This window comes from Carassius auratus, chromosome 13 (genome assembly GCF_003368295.1).
Source record: "Carassius auratus strain Wakin chromosome 13, ASM336829v1, whole genome shotgun sequence".
Lineage (NCBI taxonomy): Eukaryota > Metazoa > Chordata > Actinopteri > Cypriniformes > Cyprinidae > Carassius > Carassius auratus.
Genome location: NC_039255.1, coordinates 3,773,085 through 3,794,152, shown reverse-complemented (window position 1 = coordinate 3,794,152; position 21,068 = coordinate 3,773,085). Strand labels below are relative to the sequence as shown.

The 21,068-nt window shown below is 37.9% G+C and overlaps 1 protein-coding gene across 4 annotated transcripts in view; it reads right to left on the bottom strand.

Moving 5' to 3' along the window:
* Positions 1-11,314: 11,314 nt before the first annotated feature.
* The window catches only part of LOC113112375 (arginyl-tRNA--protein transferase 1-like), a 71,248-nt gene continuing 61,494 nt past the window's right edge, over positions 11,315-21,068 (bottom strand). For all 4 annotated transcript variants that reach the window (XM_026277916.1, XM_026277917.1, XM_026277918.1 and 1 more), the window contains one exon: positions 11,315-12,151. In XM_026277916.1, coding sequence (XP_026133701.1) covers positions 11,973-12,151 — 179 coding nt within the window. In that variant the 3' untranslated portion in view covers positions 11,315-11,972. The remainder of the gene's footprint in view (positions 12,152-21,068) is intronic.

Below are 21,068 nucleotides of genomic sequence, written 5' to 3'. Positions count from 1 at the left end.
GGCTTTAATTTATGCGGATTCAAAAATTATTATTTTTTTATTTATTGCATTGAGAATATTATGAAAATCACATTTAAGAAAAAAACATCAACAGTAAAATATTCAAATGTATTGATTGTGAAATGTATAGAAATGTTGTGTTTAATTGTCATTAAAATTATAACAGAATAATAATATAAAAAAAAGGTTTTAAGTTTGATCTGGACATTGCAGTAGAAATGCAAGAATACATGTAAAGCAGCCAAAATTAATGTATATCACTGAGAGAAAACAGCTCTGTGAAACACAATGGAGGGAGGGCGAGCGTCCAGACGTGACGTCTGTTGTGTTTGGCAAGGCAGGTGTGAGGCTTTGCTCTGGAACACAGTGTGTGAGCAACTGATCTGCTGCAAGACTCCTTAAGACGACTCACTCACGCACCCAGACGGGAGGCAGAGAAACGTCTCCGGATAATCTGCCTCTCAAAGCCACTGGATTGGTCTTGTCCAAAAGACACAGCAGCTAAGAGTATTTGTGCCCTGCAGACAAATCCACAGCATTATCTGCAGCTCACCTTGGCCAGTGGACTCCATATATGCTTGGATTTAAGGTTCATCACAGCTCTCAGATTCGGTTCTGTATCACAGAAGCTTGGAGAAGTCCGGCAGCGTTGAAACTCAATTCTCAACTCAACAATTTTTCCATCAGACTCCGGGCCCTTTACATGGAAAAAACAGAGCATTTCTTTCAACAAATGTTAGAAAACAATAACTTGACATTACATAAATCAGCATTAAAGGAACAAACCAGCCAAACCCGGATAATTCTGTCATTTGTCCACCCTTGTATCATTCCAAACCTGCATGCAAGGCTTTCTTTCTCAGCAAGAGATTTTTTGCAGTATATATGGACTCCTCTTTTACATAAAATGAAATTTGATTATTATGCGCACTATCAAGCTGCAAAAAAGGACAAATATGCACCCTAAAATGCACTGAAATTAGCAGTTAGGATATTCTGTGTTGTGGTTCACATACTGTCAATATTAGTATGTAATAGGTGCTAAATGTTGATAACTTCACTTCTATATTTGAGAAATACATACATTTGAGTCCATCACAATAAACTCCATTGCACCTCAGAATAACAATGTGTTTTACAAGCAGAAAATTCTTCAGAAAGCTGTATGAGAACTTTAAGAGATCATGAAGCAACTGACGACTGCTCTTGGCATGTGATAAGAAACTAAAGAGTCCAGTATGCTTCAAGCCAAGGCTGCACAAAAAAATAAATAAAAATAAAAAAGAACACAATTGAATCTTAATCTCATTGATGTAGTTGTGTTCTCAAAGCAGACTTGTTTATTAAAATGATAAAGTGACTGAACTGTATGCCATCATCTGTGATACAGCGATGCCCGAGTCGTTCTGGACTCTCACAGTAGCAGAGTGATTGGAAAAGTAGTTTATAATTTTATGACGCAGCTGAAACCACATGAACGTGCGGAAGCAGGTTTAGGACGGGTCTGATCTGCTGGCTTCCCTCGGGCCTGAGGTGGTGGGATTTAATGTTTAACGAAGCGTGTCTCCTCTCTGCATTAATTAAGACCACTATAATCCCCATTCCAGCTCAGTTAGACCACCTCAGCCAAGATACTAAGTGAGAAATAGTGTCTCAAACATTAGACCCGAGCCAGGTTACAAATGATTTTTATCTTATATATACAAACCTCAGACCTGTGACTGAGATATCTGCAGACTTAGATAGAGGTCATCTGACTTACATGTAACTGGACCAACCACAGATTTCTAAGTAGAATTTACATACAACAGCTGATATCTAAAAAAAAAATAACAAGGTATAGAAAAAATTTATTTCATAACATTTCGTTCAGAGTAAGAACCAACCAACATATATATATATATATAGGAGTAGCAGAAGTAACAGAACTAAAACGTGTTTTTGTATTTAATATTTTATTGATGATGAAAAATTAAATAGTAAGCTTGAGATGTTTCAGAAAACAAAATAACTGGCTCTTATTTGGCACTTAAAGATTATTGAAATTACTGCAAATAATAATTATTAAACCAAACATTATCTGGAAAGGGAACAGAACACTTTTTTTTAAAATAAAATAATACATGCAGATTTGATTTTTACTGTTTATTATTATTATTATTATTATGCATTGTATTACCATATTGCATTGGTCATGGCTGTATATGAATCTCATCTTAAAAGTGTCTATCATGGATTGCTTACATCAGTCGGATTTGATTGTTTTGGAGGGAAACCCAGTAATACTTCTGCACGTTTCTGCAAATCAGCAGTTCTCCCATCCAAGGGTGCTGATGAGTCTGTGGTCAAGCAGTCCGGTTACAGCCAGAGTTTTGGACAAGAAAATGGAAAAAGGCAAAAAGTTACTCCACCCATCCTCTGGAAGATACAACCGAACAGAGTTACAGACAGTCTAGACTTCAGAACGGTCCTGAAATCTGTGCCACATCACAACCAGTCACCGTTTCATCAAGTGTTTAGTAAATCAGCACATCTGATTGTTTCATGTGTCAAATAAATGCAGCACAAATTTACAGTAGGAGGATGTATTTCTGACATTACTGAACTGTGTGTTAAATCAGGAAGGGCAGTAAATGTCTCAGTCTTTATATGATTTACACACAATGAGGACACAGCAAACACGCTGTCGGCCGACCACAAGCATTCATGATCTGAATACTGCAGAGAGATGTTATGTCACCGCTCCACCTCCCGCCATCGTGTTAATATTAAATGGCAAACATGTTTTGCTGTTGCTGATGATTGATGGACAGCTCTTCACCCAAAAATGAAAATGCTGTCATCACTTATTCACTCTTATGTCCAAAAACCTGTTTCAGACATGTATGGCTTCTTTCTTCAGTGGAGTTTTAATTGTTTCCATCCATATAATGAAAGTCAACGGGGTCCAAAACAACACTGGATCCCACTGGCTGTCATTGTATTTTTATTCTTTTATTTATTTGTTTATGTTTTTATTTTGTTTGTGTGTGTGTTGTATGGAAGCCAGTTTCTGCCACTGAATAATAATAATAATAAATAATAACATAATATTTCTCATAATAACATAATAATAACGTCCATTTCTGATAGGGAATTTAGAAGTTATAAAGTCAGAAATACAAGATAAAAACTGTTATCTCTATTTTTTTCTCACAATTGCAAGTTTATGTCACACAATTCTGAGAAAAAAAATCTGAATTGTGAAATGTTGCAATTCCCTTATGTTCATGTCCTTTACAACACTGTATCAATATTTTTAAAGGCCACACTTTTCTGCCAGTCTATCCCATATATACTGTACATCAAATTGATTGCAATTCCTTATCACGCATCATTATACTTCTCAACAAAAAAAAAAAAGCAACTGGACCCAAATAAACTAACACGAGTCTCATAATAAGATCTACTGGGAATATAAACTTAAATAAATAAATATCGTAAAGAAGGTTGGAAAATAAACCCACAGAACAATAGCAGTTCCTGGAATAACAGATTATTACAGACTTTTCATGAGCAGAAGCAGCGTTTACTGGGCGAAGAGCCGAGCCAAGAACATTTACAGCATCAAATGAGGTGTGAAGAGGCGAGAAAAAGACAAGGAGGGAGAAGGAGTCACATCTTCAGCTGAAAAAATCACTTATGAGAGTGAACAGTAGTACGCTTGTTGCTTTTACAGACAGAACAATTGCACTGATCCATGACAGAAACCAGGAGAGTCACCATTACAACACTACCAAAGCAAAACAAGCGTATATTAACCCAATCTCCAGTTCATCAGGTTTTGTGAGCTAAAAAATAAAAAAACACAACGTGTCGCACTGGACCATAAACATCTGAGATTTTATAATCTGCAATCGACAGAGGTTTCTGTGTGGAGCGCAGGCCAGCTCTCCCTGAGACTCGGCAGGGCTTCAGTACAGACGCCAGGCATCAGAGAACAACAGCAGCATTCACAACGATGCGAGATTTACAGCGTTTCAAATATAAAGCCCATTCCACTTCACCTGAGGTTTTGAGGACAGTGAGAGAAAATATTTATTTTCCACAATTCTGTTCCAAACGCCAGTGAGCGGCCTACCCAGACATCATCGACACACTCCTGACAGCATTTATGAGGGTATCTTTAAACCACAACAACTGGTGAAGTTTCAGATAACATTGATCGCAAAACACTCCCCGTTCGCACAAACACACAACAACTTCGAAACCAGTTATCAACATTTTGCTTTTTCAAGCCCGCCAAAACACAGCTGTTGTGTAAATGAATGATCTCAAATTTAAGCATGTTCAATTCAATTCAATTCAAGTTTATTTGTATAGCGCTTTTTACAATACAAATCGTTACAAAGCAACTTTACAGAAAATTATGTTTCTACAATATTTAGTAGTAGCTTATGGTGGTGACTGTCAGCTTGGGCACGTTTGACAGGATTTTAGAAAAAAAAATAATACAAGACGTAGTCAGCTAGACGATGAACTATCAATATTATTAATTAATAGTTATTATATGATGCAGTCACACATTTAGGAATAATTGTTGAGCATGTCTATCATTTACTCATTATCATATTGTTCCAAACCTGCATTATTGTGTTTTGTGGAACACAAAAGAATATATTAGAAATAATCTTGGGGTCTAATGTTGACTTTCACTACATGTACAAAAATATCTTCTTTTTTTCCACAAAATAAAGTCATACAGGTTTGGAACAACATGTAGGTGAGTAAATGTTGACAGAATTTTCTTTTTTGGGTGAATTATCTCTTTAACCTGGTCATTTTGACCTAGAGAGGATTTTTTTTTTTTTTTAGTTTGTCTAAAACTGTCAGAGTTCCAAAAGAATAAAAAATAAAAATAAATAAATAAAAATAATAATCATAATTGGAAAATGATTGCACTATTTTAGGACCCCCCCCCCCCCCCCCAACTTGTTACATATGTGGTGTTCCTGTTCTAAAGGGACCACTCTACAAAAAATGGCTCTACCTCTAAACTGGATTCAATCTTTTGAACAACTTGTTTTCTTTCAGTTAGCACAGGTTTTTTGTTTTCTTTTGGAAGTGGCTAATCGTAGGCTTCACTGATCTGAGTTTATGCACCTTTTCTCTCAAAAACCGACGTGCAAGAGCTCAGATCATGAGAAACAAATGTTTTTGAACTTTAAAACATGTAAAAGTATTATAGCAGAGTCCAAAAAATAACCCCTGAACTTTTAAATAAGCATAATATGGGCACTTTAAGGCTTTGAGGAGATTGTGTGGTGTCCCATACACTCACACAAGCATCACGCTTCAGAGCAGATGAATTTTATTGACAGAGGCAAAGGAAAGGACCCCAGGCCTAATCCCTCAGAGAAAAGCCCTGCATTTAGGCCTTGGCACACTTAATCCAGGGCCACGGTTCACAATACACTTCAGATCTTCTGGCCACTGCGCTTCCGCTTGGGGCCCATCCGGTGCCATGAAAAACACAAAGAGAGAGAGAGAGAGAGAGAGGTTAGGAAACTGCAACACATGGATGGTTTCAACAAATCAAACTTGAGCAGTGATTTACATAAAGCTTCCACACGATCATCACCATGTTGACGGAGTGATATAAACACACAGTGTTTACGATATCAGATAGCTCTACGCAGCTTGTCTGGCTGCCAAACCAAACCGCATGCATCCAAAAGAACACTGTGTTTTATTTACAAGTCAAAGGCACATTAAACAACATTTAGACAATAATAAAACCACAAAATTAGAACACTAACCCCTCATGCCAGGACACAAGAAACACTCACCCTCCTTCTGTCTTCATCCTTCTTGTTTCTGTGCCAGAACAAACATGTATAAAGAGCACGTATGTATCACAAACACACACTGGTGGGTATTGTGAGTGTTTAGACGGAGCTCCCGTGTCGAGATGGAAAAACAATCATCTCTGAATGGACAGATAAAGGAGGCCAGAGGAGAGATCATGTTTACAGGAGACGTGCCTGTTTGCCACGTGTTTATTCTGATGCTGGAATATTTCAAGATCTGAGATTTGATTAGATTTGACCCTTACGAAAATATACTGTGGTGGCATCATAAGACTTAAAAAATTACACCACTGTTCAAAAGATTGAGGTCGGCAAGATTTTAAAAATGTTTTTGAAGGAAATCACTTATGCCCTCTATTTTTATTTGCATTTCTTTGATTATTACAGTTAATAAATGAATATTGTTGTGAAACATTATTACAATTGAATCTATATTAAAATGTTATTTATTCCTGTGATGCGAAGCTGAATTTTCTGTATCTTTACTCTAGTCTTCAGTGTCACATGATCAGTGTTGTGGGTAACGCGTTACAAAGTAACGCGTTAGAGTACTCTGATTACTTTTTTCCTGAAATGTGTAACTTAACGCGTTAGTTTCGTGCGTAAGTAATCAGTAACTTCGTTATTTTTTTAAAAAAGTAATCCGTTATTTTAAGGAAAGGAAAATCCCGACTGCAGCCTGCTTTTTGTCAGACAGTAGTCCTAGGTCTACTGTGCCACCTGCGGATGTATCAGCGGAGCCGAAGCTCTGGGATCGTAAAGTCAATGGCTGTGATGCGTCTGTGCCCTGCGCCTGACCCTGTGTGTGTGTGGGTTTTTTTCGGACTCCCGGCAAGATAGCAGAGAGGACCGCGTTTGGTTTATGGAAGTACGCACATTATTTTCAATTTGTCAACGAAAAAGAAAAGAACATAACGGTAAAATGCACACTCTGCTTTGGTGAAAAGCTTCTGTCGACCGCCAAAAATTCTACCTCAAATTTAACGCTACGTTTTAATCACTACTTTGAAGAGTAAATGTAAGAGGACTGTGTTAAAGCGAATTTAGGCTTGTGACTGTGAGTGACACTTTAATAATAATTAGTTCGGCTATTAAGCGATTTGTCATTTGCCTGTGTGGCAGTGAAGGATTTAATTCGGTTTGTTATCATTTTTGTTTGACAGGCAGCTGTTAATTTCTGTTAGATCGTTGGCTGGCTGGTTGTTCATCATTTCTAAATGGATTTAAATCTGCAAGCCTGTTTAAGGTTGTGTTTACAAGTAAGCATACTTGTACTTTGATAACTGCATTATTTAAAGTTAAAGAAAAATCAGGAGTTATCTTGTGGTGCTCATAATATACAGTAGCTACCCAGGCTGGGTAGGTGCGAATTTTGATTAATAATATGTTCTGTGATAATAAATAAATAAAACGCCATGTGGAATAGCCGATTGCTGACTGTCTTTCCTGTTATTGTTATCCTGCAGTGTTAATTTAGTCGGATGACTGACGTTATTCTTTGTCGGGAGTCACGACTTCTAGGTGCATTTAAAGGGGCCGGGGGCTGTGTCTGTCATGTGTAAGCCGCTGCAAACGGCTTTTAATTTTTGGTAACGCATGAGTACTCTAACGCGTTACTTTTATGAATAGGTAACGCTGTATCATAACTGATTACTTTTAATTGATGGTAACGTTGTAACCTAACTAACTACTTTCCAAAGTAACTATACCCAACACTGCACATGATCCTTCAGAAATCAATAATTTTTTTCTTCTGCTGTTTGATGTTATTAAAGAAACATTTCTTAGCATCAATGTTGAAAACAGTTGTACTGCGTAATATTTTTGTGCAAATGGTGAAACAATGGTGATTTTTTTTGTTTGTTTGTTTCAGAAAGTAAAAAAATATATAGTATACTGTTTAAATACATTCATATTATAATCAAGTGAAAGGTTGGGGGTTTGATTCCCCGGGAACACATGATAGGTAAAAATTGATAGCCTGAATGCACTATACGTAACTTTGGATAAAAGCGTCTACTAAATGCATAAATGTATATATTTAATTTGTATATCATCAATTATATCATATTATAGAAATGCGAAGAATATCATGGATTTTAGCATCATAATAGAGTCCATAAAACTATGACATTACAGTACATTCCTAAACAGCTCCTTAAACTGTTCAGCTTACTGTTCAAGTACAAAACACACAATGCTGCTTATTTAAAAAAATAATAAAAATTCAAGAAGGTCCTGTTCAATAACAGAAAGCTAACTTCGCCGCACTCCAGTCTTCTAAACAAACTGAATCATTGTAGTCAATGCCAGTATTTGAGTGGGATGACGGCAGAATCATTACCAGAGGTTACTTTAGATCCTCACATCTCACTCCATGTTTACCTCGCTTCCCATCGGTTCATGTGGCCTATCCATGTGGAAACTCGCCACTCAATGCTACTAAATCCAAGTACATTTCTTCAAATCGAACTGCACGCTATCAGAGTAATAGAGGGAATTTACCATTATTTTGTGTTGCTTTAAACAACATTAGAGCGTTTACTTCTACTGAAATAGGATGGTAAAACGGATTTTGAAGAATGCAGCCTCGGTATGGGGCACAGTTGTTGGAGATGATCTTGGATGCAATCCGAAACTTGCAAATTGATACCTTTGATACCGACATTTCTCCAAATCTGTTCCCATGAAGAAACAACCTCATCTACATCTTGGATGGCCTGAAAATTAGTAAATTATTTTTAGGTGAACTGTTCCTTTAAGCACTTCAGCTATATTTATGAATTTAAAACCGTTAAATGGTGATCAGTTAATGAGACGATAACACTAATGTGACTGAGGAGAATATCACAGTGCTGATGGGGACACTAAATCAGGACAAACTAAATCATTTGATCGGTTTACACAAATAGCTTGCGGCTCACAGCCCTCTAAACACACCATGGCCAATTTTTTTTTAAATAGTAAAATGATGCCTGGTGTTTTTACAGTGCTGGCTCCAGAGCTCCGTTGGCACAGCACAGAGACACTAACACCATGTGGCAGCGCCAACAGAGGCCTGAGAGACTAAGAGAGAAAGAGAAATGTTACAAAAGAAGAATACAAGAGACGTGCAGTCTCAGACAAAACGATCCCAAACATCCAGTGTATACCGCGTGCAAAAATGACATTTGCTTCCTCTAAGCAGCTTTAATGTGATTTAAATGTTTTCAACTTGTGTGACTTCCAGAAGCCAGAATGCACAGGATAGTCATGGCCAGACACAAACACATTTGAAGAACTAATCACTGGATTCACCAAAGTTCACAAGAGTGAATCAGACAAAGATAAAATTAACAAAAACATTAATAATAATAATAATAATTCCTTTCATTTATATTGCACTTTTCTAGGCTCTCTAAGCGCTTTACATAGAAGAGGGTAATCTCCTCAACCACCACCAAAAACATTGACCTGTAGTACTACCTTTTTTTTAAAAAAAAGAAAGAAATTAATGCTTTTATTCAGCAAAGTAATTCTTTCAAACCTTCAAATGATCCAAAAAATATATCAAGGCAAGTCAAGTCTGCTTTATTGTCAATTCTTCCACATGTACAGTACATACATACAGAGAATCGAAATTGCGTTACTCTCAGATCCCCGGTGCACACAGATAACATTAACAGTAGAGACTAAAAATGTAGATCAAATATAAAATATAAGAAACAACTACACAATAAGGACGTAATAAAATTAAAAATAAGGTTAAATAAAGCAGCGCAAGGCACATGGCAGATAGAGTGCAAATCAGTGAAGTGAACAACAGCGCAGATAAAAGATTTTTAGCGCAAAAAAGAAGCTTATTCAGTCTGATAAATTGACAAAGAGCTCAAGAGCAGTTATTTTATTTAACTGACTGATGAGGTAGTAGAATGATGTTAGTTCCGTTGTGAATGAGGTAGTGAGCAGACCAATGCTGCACAAAGTGACTGGTGCATGTAATCGTATATTAGTGTGTGTTTGTGTGTGTGTGTGTGTGTGGGGTGGGGGGGGGGGTGGGGGGGGTCTGGGGATGTGGGATGTGGGGAGTCAATAATTCAGTGGTGCCTGGGGCAGAAGAGGGACGGGGGGCAAGTTCGGGAGTGTGTAAAGCTTCCTGACAGCCTGGTGGATGAAGCTGTGCTTCAGTCTGCTGGTTCTGGCCTTGGAGACTTCGCAGTCTCCTCCCTGATGGCATCAGGCTGAAGAAGCTGTGTGATGGGTGGGTAGTATCAACTGTGATGCAGAGGGCTTTTCGGGTGAGACGGGTTGCATAAATGTCCTGGAGCGAGGGTGCTCTCAGCTGCTCTCACTATGCGTTGCAGAGTCTTTCGGCAGGACGCGTTGCAGGCGCCATACCACACAATGATACATGTACATGGTGAACAAGATGGGGGGTGGGGCTCTGGCTCTTCTCAGTTTGCGTAGGAAGTAGAGACGCAGTTGTGATTTCTTGGCCAGTGCTGCGGTGTTTTCAGTCCAGGAGAGGTCCTCTGTGATGTGCACACCCAGGAACTTGGTGCTGCTCACTCTCTCCACAGTCGCACCGTTGATGGTCAGAGGAACGTGCTGAGTGTGTGCTCTCCTGAAGTCTCCAACAATCTCCTTTGTCTTCTCCACGTGCAGAGAGAGATTGTTGTCACTGCACCACCCGGCCAGGCGGCTCACCTCGCTCCTGTAGTTTGTCTCATCTCTGTTGCTAATGAGACCCACCACAGTCGTGTCATCTGCAAACTTAATAAAGAGGTTGGAGTTGTGGGATGGTGTGCAATTGGTTTGCAGTTAATATTGCAGTTTCCACAAAAATACCAAGCAGCTCACCTGTTTTAACAATGATAATAAGAAAATCAGCATATCAGCATTATTTCTGAAGAATCATGTGATACTGAAGACTGAAGTAATGATGCTGAAAATACAGCTTTGATCACAGGAATAAATTACATTTTAAAAAGAAAACAGTTGTTTTAGACTCAATTAAACTCAATACTTTTGAATTGATGTCAACTGTTTTTTTCAATTAACCCACCTTTAAAAACAAAACTGTGGCTAAATGTCAGTCAAACAAACTATTCCTGTTTAAATGGGGCATCAAAAGCTGAGACTGAGCATTATTCATGTGACTATCCAAAGACATAATCAATTGCATCAGATGTCAGGTGACACTCATTTTGCACGTTCTCTGGATCGACAGCTGGCTCTCGCTTCTTGGTTCAACACCAAGGCCACCCAGCCCTTCTCACCAGAGCCAGTTCTTCTGACAAAACACGCCGTCCCCGGCCAGACACGAGTGAGTCAGCGGTCTGCATCAGCATTCACACGTTACTCTTTAGATCTGACCGAAGCACAGGAACGAGGACTGGAGTTTGTCCCAGAGAATGCTCAAACACAAAAAACCTGCTGTTTCCAGTCCCACCTACAGCTATAAATTGAGACCACACCAGCAGATGACTTATATTTTTTTATTTTGTTTGAAAGAAAACAATAGTATTAAAATAAAAGCACTCAAGCTATTACTTATTATAACTGAAAGACAAAGTGAGAAAATAAAAATCTGTTCCACAGGAATATGGATTGATTCAACCCTCCAGCAAAGTCTCTCAACATCATAGCTTTGGATAAAATTAGTCACTTTAGAAGAACAAGAATATCGGGAACATTTAAGACTTTGGGAAAGCGGTAATCCATGTCACCAGAGGCCAAATGTTTCAGGGTCACGACAGTCTAGAAATACCCAACCCAACAGATTCAGAATGAGAATCTGCCCTATCGCACATCCTTTCTTGTTATATAGCTAGTTAAAATGTGATTGGTGACTTGTAAATGGGTAATATTTTGGGATACACTATGAGATAACATGTGCGTGGCTGCGTGTTGCATGTGTGCGAGTGTGATTATTACAAAGCGCTGCCGGCCAGAAAATCTAAAAGTAGAGTTCAAAGAGATTACGACACCGCACAGCATAACAAAACTGTACACACAGATGGGGAGAAGACATAAAAAAGACAAATAAACAATCAGGAAGACAATAAACAGACAAGTGTACAAGAGGACAAACACTTTCATGTTTTGAAAGACAGACAGAGGGTTGCAAGGTATGAAGGGGCTCTAGGCTCTGTAGAGCAGGATTCTCTCTGCACACGTCTGGCCCACCAGACTAGCGTACTGCTCCACTTCCTTCTCGTCGTTCGAACCCTTCCGCTTACGGGCGTAGGCCACATAGGGCATCACTGTCCTCCTGTGGAGCACTAACACCCTGCCCAGTTCCTTAAGTGCACAAGCATCACCTACAGAAGGACAGAAAGAAGAGTTAGACAAACCCTAAAAAACTACAATTCTGAAATTCTAAGAATGTGTCAATTATTAGAAATCTTCCTAAAAATCTAAATCAAATTGCAAGTCTGCATCTTGTGTGCAACTTCAATTTGAATTTAAATCCAGGAACTGAATTGGACCTTAAAATGCAATTCTCAATTCGATTCTGAAAAGTAAGACAAATGCTGAAAAACTAAAGTGCTGCAGGATCACTGAAAGTTAAACACCATTCGTTCACATGATTGACCAATAAATGAAGAGGAGAAACGAACAAACCTCAAACCGTTGAACAGTAGTGTCGATGAAATGCTTCAAAATGAAAACCTTATAAAGGCAGAATAAACACCCAGGTAAGCAACCACAATGCCTTAGCTTTGACCCTCCATCTAACAGGGCTACTTCAACTTGAAATCCTTGACTGAAACAACATGAAGTCACTGGGTGGAGGATAAACATCAGTGCACGTGATCTGAGCTCAAAGGTTCAAATGAGGGTCAGGTGCAGATTCTGACTCACAATTAGCCAGGTATGATGATGAAAAAGGTCAGTCAGGGTTGCTACAGTTTGACCTCAATTGTTCCAAAACCAGCATCTCAGAGCAGAACAGCCAGAGATGTGAAACAATGACTCTTTCAGTGAAGGAACAGCTTGGTTACTTCTCATTTGTTTTTAGGGCATTACTACAGCAAGCCAAAATTCAGACACACATTGCGTATTCAGTCAAGAAGCCAACACCTTCCCCCAAGAGCTAAAACAGGAATTGTTGTTAAAGAAAAAGAAGAAAAAAGCAGTCATTTGTGGAAGCTTGAACATGGTGCTCCAAGGCAGCAGGAGGTTAAACAGGGGAGAATAAACCACTAGCCCTGGCTGACTAACCCAAATGAAGAATTACAACGTCAAATCAACTCACATAGTAGCACTGAGCAACGGCACTACGAAACAAGGCTTTGTCAAGTTAACATTCACACTTTTTTATGTTTTTGAAAAGTTGAAATCATTTTGACATTCAAAATGTGGAATTGCAAATGGAGGAAGCTGGATTCCAACATGAAGTTCAAATGTAAAAAAAATTGGACAATTTAGAATGTTGCAATTAATTGGAATTCTACTTTCCTTAAATTCAAATTGCAATTCAGCATCTTGTTTGCCACCTCAATTCAAATTTTGATTTAAAAGGCATTGTTAATTCAATCTTGAATGGTGCACAGCCCTGTGCATGAAACACTGTTAATAAAGCTAAAGAACATACTAAAATACTTAGAAATGCAACAAAGTAGGCACAATTATTTTGGCATAAAGCACTGGGAAAATAATGTAACAATGCACAAACTGACAGAAATACACAAACTAAAGGCCACCAGCCTTAAATAAAGCTGGAAGAACATAAGGGAAAATAAACACTGCAAAACTCCAGGCTAAGAGTGACCGATGAGGAACAATATATTGCTAAGAATCTTTTTTTTTGTGAAAGTTATGATTGTTATGAACAGATCTGACACCAGCTCATGGCTCTATGAAGTGCCTCATCTGGAAGCCAGCTGACAGAGATTTCATGGGGATGCTGGGTAATGTAAATTAGCCCTCATCATTTCACACACACAGGGGGTATGGTTTAATTTTCACCGTTTCCCTGTAATATAACCAGTAAAACTCATCCACCACACAGACACTGTTTAAACTTGGCTTCGGGTTTTGTGGGAGATTCAGGGAATGAGGAAAGGGGAGACTGGGGGGTGGAAAAGAGAAATGAAATGTAAAACTTGATCTCAACTATAGTACCCACACTGTTCTCTCATTTTAATACAAAAAAACCCCTCTGTTTTCTCAACACTGTTGAGAAGACCAGCATACAGTATGTTGTGTTATTCCAGATCATGCCATTTGAGCAGCATCACAGTATTTCAGCAGCAAAAACCAGCCTGAACTAGTCTGGAACTCCATCCTGGTCTTAAGATGTTCCTTTAAGCAGAGAAGTTAGGGAAAATAAAATAAAATGGAAACAAGGTGGATTAGATTCACTGTGAACACTTGTGCAATGCCTAAATAAATGTCTGAACTTCATTGCATTATATGCAATATATAAAATCAATTGACACCTGGAAACATATTTTTGATATTTCATCTTCATTTCGAATAGTACATCTATTGTTTGTCTTCAAACTTAATCTGTGAAACATTTGGCTTTCTTTCATTTAAATGTCATAGGAATGTGCGTTAATTCAAAAATGTCCTTATACTAGTTGGGTCACAAGAATTAAAGATGCCTTCATAAATGTTCAGATCTGTATGTTCTGTATTTGATTAGATCTGATCCTTGTCTGTAATGGAGAAAGGTGCTAGCTACTCCAGACTGTAATATGATAGCAGCGCGCAGACAGATAGAGCTGAATAAATAGAGTGCGAGGAAGACAGACAGCAAAAGAGTGCGCGCGAGAGGGGAAATAAATGGAGAAAGGAAAAAGAGAGGTAGCTGGCAGTCCATCACATTACATCCAATAAATTATGATAAATGAAGAGCAGACGAGACCCGTGAACAGCAAGGTCTGGATGTTCTCTCATAACCGTATGAAGCCCCTGCCTACACCCCCAAACTAAACACTGAGAGCTTTATTATTTCCACTCAAAAAGATGAAAAACATTCCCTGGAAAACCCCTTCAGGCGCTCAATACTCAGTTTCTGTCCCAGTAAGGTTCTTTACTCACCCTGTTAGAGGAGAACAAACGCTTACTTTATATTTTTATACTGCAAATACTTCATTTATTCGTCCACTGGCACTTTATTTTTAATTTTTTTTGCTTGCAAACAGTAGTTCCTGGAATTAAATCTCCAAGCTAGGAGTTTAAAATTCAAGTCCAGCCCAAATTCTAAATCAGCACAAATGGTCCTCTAGGGTAAACAATAATCTGCTTCTGTACACTTGTGTACATCATATTCAGCAAATGCAAAAGATATTTACTCATTTAATGAGAAAGAGAAAAAACTAAAAGAACGGTGTTGAGATAACAAACAGCAATAAACAGTTCATAATAAAAGCTTTTAGCTGCTCAATTAAGCACGACAAAACACTGTACAGAAGCAGTCACAACAGATGAGCTCTTTTCATTCAGACAATCCAAACATCCGCTCTGTACCGTCTATAAACACTGACACACCTTCCACCAACCTGTTCTTACTCCATTAATCCATCCTCTAACTCGATTAACACTTCCATCAAGCGGCATCAGGCTTTCTCAAATCTCAATCAGGTGTGCCTAAGGTTCACCAGCAAGCTTCGGAGCAAGATCTGTTCCGGGGTCAAAGGTTATTAATCAGACTTTCTCTGACCAAAGAGGTTTCTGACACCCCGGCACGCTCCTCAAAGACATAAAAAATAATTATTGGAACTTTTCTGTGCTTATGTACACTACTGGTCAAGAGTATATAAAGAAGTCTCTTTTGCGCACCATTTTTAAAATAAAATTTGCTGCTCAAGAAACATTTCTGATTATGATCACTCATCACTGTTGAAAACAGTCCAACTACTGTACATGCAGTCATGGTGACCTCTTTCAAATTCACTGAAAAATCTTGAATATTCCAAAAATTTTGGCCAGCATTGTAACCCTAACTACACATTATGATATAAATATCCATTCACCAAGCGAGTAACATTAATTCAGCAACCGCTCTGACAGGCACAGCAAGTCATTTGTTAAGACCGATTCAAAAACGTTTATTTTTCTCCAAAAACTCAGATGAATTATAGTTTATTTTTCTGTGGTGCTGTAGGTTCACCCTAGACTGTCAATCCTGAAGATTAAATTTGAAAAACAAATCAGAGCAGTGTAAACGAAGCCAAATAAGTCAAATAAAATCAATAGTTTTACTCATTACTCATCACACAAATATAATTATTGACATGACATGACCTATTCCTGATGGTCAGGAGAAGCTCATAAGGTCAGTATGATACTCTTGTCTCTCCACATAAGCTCTTGATAGACAGATCCAAACCTTATCACGCATTAACCCCACGAATGAAGAGTTCAAACAGTATGTGAATAAACATACTCTGCAGATACCTTCATCCTCTGCCCTGACTCCCTACTGTTCTCCTCCAATCACAGAGGCCCCTGACAGAATGGTTTTCTTTCAACTCTGAACTCACACAAAATTGAGTCAATCAGGTGTTGCTTGAGGACTGCAGAGGATGAAAGATTTGTTAGATCAGGACAAAGACATTATGTCAGATAAACCACCAGTACTATATCACATATCAGCTAAAACAAGAAAAACTAATATGATCCACAAACTGTGTGTTTTTGGGTTAGATTCACACTGCTTTGTGTAGATGATAATAAAAAAATTAAAGGAACACTCCACTATTTAAGGTAATAGGCTCATTTTCCAACTCTCCTAGAGTTAAACAGTTGAGTTTTACCGTTTTTTAATCCGTTCTCAGCCGATCTCTGGGTCTGGTGGTAGCACTTTTAGCTTAGCTTAGCATAGATCATTGAATCTGATTAGACCGTTAGCATCTTTTTTCAAAAATGACCAAAGAATTTCTATATTTTTCCTATCTAAAACTTGACTCTTCTTTAGTTACATCGTGTCCTAAGACTGACGGAAAATGAAAAGTTGTGATTCTCTAGGCTGATATGGCTAGGAACTATACTCTCATTCTGGCGTAATAATCAAATAACTTTTTGAGTAAGATGCTTACGTGTTTAAGTGATACAGGTTTGAGTGAGCACAATTTTATTTTTGGGTCAATTATCTCTTTGAGAGCTATGAGCAACCTTATCCTTATCCTTGAAATGACCTCAGTGATTAATTAAACATTCTTCACAGTTTTAGAAAGAGTGCACAGAGTTTATAACAGCCATTTCTACATTAGATTACTAATGTGGCTCCGATGTGGCTTCTACAGAATCCAAACATCGACCTTGTGGCCAACCATCAGACCGCTGGCCTTGAGCTCTGCTGAGAAACAGGCCTGAAATAGTTGGTCTGTCTGGCCAAGAACAACAGGTCATGTAGGACTGGAGGCACCACAAGAACGATTTCAAAACACTGGGGAAATGAAGGCCCGCGTCTGGGTGCCAGTCAGCACAGAGGTAGGTCAAACAAGACCAAGGGCCTCCCAAGCTCTGCAATCAAACCAGCATGAAATGTGTGGGAAGCCATGAAGATTACAATGAGGTTATTCTTATTGGCATCATTCAAAAACAATTATAGACTGTAGAATATTTCCTATACATACCCTATGCAGTTTTGACTTAAAAAGAGAGAGAGATGTCTCTTTATCTCTCTGTCTGACTCAATTCTATGTTCATCTTGGTTTTGTCCAAACCAGCCACACTACAACAAGTGAAAAGCACTATTTGATTGGTTGCTCGATTTAAGAGCCCTTCCTACAATGAATCTCAATGGTCCCAAATTCTGCCTTGTGTTTCTTGGTCATGTTAGACGCCAAATAAAATAAAATATAAAATAAAATAAAATATCAAATAAAATATGGTGTCTTCTTCTTTTAAGGCCTGATTGGCTGCAGTTTTGATGCTTCATGCAACATCTGACTTTAAATAAGGACATATTACTTGGACACTTGTTGTACTGTGACTGCTTAGTAAACTCTGTAACACCGTATTTAGCTGACAAATTAGATTTCTACCATACATGACACTTCCATGAGGATCATCGCTTTGTCACCTTCTTCATCAACAGCTTCAGATACGAGTTCAAAAGTCTCTGTGAGGATCTGCTGACCGTGAGCTTAATCTTTCTTGACCCTTACCTCAACCCCGTTCCAGAGCGCTCCATTTAACGTCCAAACGATCAGCTCTAACTTAAATATTTACACACAAGAGAAGTACAGGCACAATCACGCTTGCCCCAGTGTGTTTACAGGGCTGACAGGGTCAAATGTGAAGACAGATGAACCTGATGACAAGGAAAGTGTACTAAACGCCATGATAAGATGGGTGAGATTTTATAATTCTTTTTATAAATATTTCTATTTCAAACAAATGCTGTTCTTTTAAATTTATATTTTGAAACCCAAATTTTCTTTATCACGGTTTCAACAAAAATATAGTAATAATATTTCACAATATTTTATAGTTTTTACTGTATTTTGATAAAATAACTGCAGCTTAGCAGAGCATAAAATACTTTTTTTTGAAAACATTTACCACAAACCTTTGAATGGTAATGAAGGAAAAATAACAGCATACAAGTTTGGAGCAACATCAGGGTGAGTAAATGATGCCAGATTGTTCATTTTTAGGTCAGCTACTCTTTTAACATTATGTTCAGAGGGGACGTCTGACATAAAACAGACATGAGGGTATAGATGGATAAAGATCACAATGAGAAGGAAAAATAACTGCATTGTGGTGTGTCCAGGATGGCGTCCCAAAAGCAATGCTCCCTTCAGCCTCCGCCTGTATCATCCAGTATAAATATGAATTCACAATGTTGAAAGAATAACAGAAATGTCTCTAGAAACCCCCTAGAAAACAGATCTTTGTGTCAGGAGAGCACACACACCCCTACACCTCTGCTGTGGCACGTCCTGATTACACTGGGTAACACACACAACTCTCAGATTACATAAGAACGGCACAGAAGCACTCCAGCAAAGACTTTCTGTGCTTCAAGTCAGACACGCATTTAAATTCAATAACACTGTCTGTCATAAGCAGACCTAGATGGCATTTTTACACAAATTTCATTTGGGGGAAATCTGAGGAATTTTGTGTAACTGATTTAAACATATAATCAAATATTTCACAAACAAATCTGTCACATGAACACAGAATGTCCAGAGCTTTGAATGGCCGCTGTTTCTGAGATTCTGAGAAAATAATTTCTGAGTTTTATAGACTTGATCATGAGGCACTTAACATAGTATATACGTTAGTTCTTACTTAATCTATTTACTATAAAAGTAAAAAAAATACCTTTGTAATCTTTCATGAAATGCATTAAACTGCTCATTTTTCAATCTCTCTGACGGCAACTTCTCGTGACCAAAACATTTTGATTAAACACTATAAAAGAGTAAACTCTAGACAGATATATCTACAGTACACAAACTACCAAACAAAAAATCTGGACACACTTAACTGTGTCTTGTGATGTTGGAGACAATGGAATAATATGAGCGAAGAACTGCAAACGACTTTGAGTATTTGCAGTGTGAAATTAAACAGAAAAAAATATACTTTTCACTTACAGAACATAAATCCAATTTTAGAATAGATTATATAAATAAAAAAAAGAATAGAAATAAAATTAATAAGAACAACAATACTTTTAATTAATTATTATTATTTCTATTAATTACAAACAGTCAAGGTGAAATGTATGCTAATTTTAGTCTAAAAAACAGAACATTAATAATGATAATAATAATAATACATAATTAAATGAAGCACAATTAGTATTATTGTAATATATACATATTTGTATCTGTTGTAATATATACATATTTGTATTTGTAATATGTTTGTATTTGTTGGCCTGTGTGCTTTAATTGAATGATATTAAAACAAATGATCACCTTTACAGATCATTCTTAAACATATATAAACCTATATTTTAAATGGATGTTGGAGTTGGAGCAGATCATTGAAAAAAAAAAAAAACACCATCAACAAATGTCCAGCATGCATAGTACTCTTTCAGGATGCATTTTCATGAAGTTGTAGTTCAAATATGAAGTATTCTTTTGGTCGCTGCATCATTTCATACTTCCATTTGTGTTATTACATTGTTTGCATGACTTTACTATTATTCAAAAAAGTGAAAAACAGTAATAATAAACACTAAGAAGGTGTGTCTGAACTTTTGACTCCTATAGTGTACAAAAAAAAAAGCGCATAAGCGCTCTCCCTCCCTCTTTGGTTCAGCCATGGCGTCTGCTTGTCAGTACTAACATTATTATATTTATTATTATTATCATTGTCATCAAAGCCACAGTTCTGGGCCGTGACCACAACACTGACCCCGCTTGACCTTCCACAGCAGAATCCTGGATGCTCTCCATGCCTGGATCCAGTCCTGTTATTTCCACACATGCTTCAAAGGACCAATGCAGAACGGAGAACTATAAACACAGTTGACGGTTTACAAATTGAGCTCCAACCAAATAGCATCCAAGGAGCGAGTTTGCCAAATGGCTACCGATATTAAGCTGATATTGCGTAATTACAGTCATGGGAAATGTTGTTACATATTGATTTTCCTACCAACTCCATCACTGTGTCAAACTGATTAGTAAGTCTGATATTAAAGGTTCATGATGTGGTCAAATGGAGTGGTTCCCGAAACTCACTTGCGGTGATTGATTTCAAAAAATAAAAAATAGAAATCATGATCTGGATTCAAACATAAAAGACGGTCTGATTTCTAAATGATGGTGATTCACGTGCATGCAACTGAGCATGCGCATTTACCTGCATCTGTGGACGGAATGATGCATTGAATCTGTGGATGGAATCAGTGCAAGATCTATATGAAGTGAAATAACTAACCAATAAGAAAGACCTTTATCCACACCCACTATATTTCACCACGCCCACTGCTCCAGCCGGTAGTTACCACTACTTGACCTAATGGGTTACAATTTTGTTCATTTTAAGAATCGTGTGAGAGAATCGTGATGTCAGTTCCCATGGAGAATAATCATGATTTACATTTCAGCGAGAATCATGCAGCCCTACCCGGGGTCCAGTAACCTGCTGTAATTTTGACACTAAACAGACTGCATTTGATAAGCCCAGTGAGCTGTGTTAGGCGAAGGTTGGCTGAACTTTCTCGGGAGGTCCTGTCAGAGTGGCTCTGGAGAAGACAAGAGCCGCCAATGTCTCTGAGTATTTACAGGATCTTTTTGAACATGCACA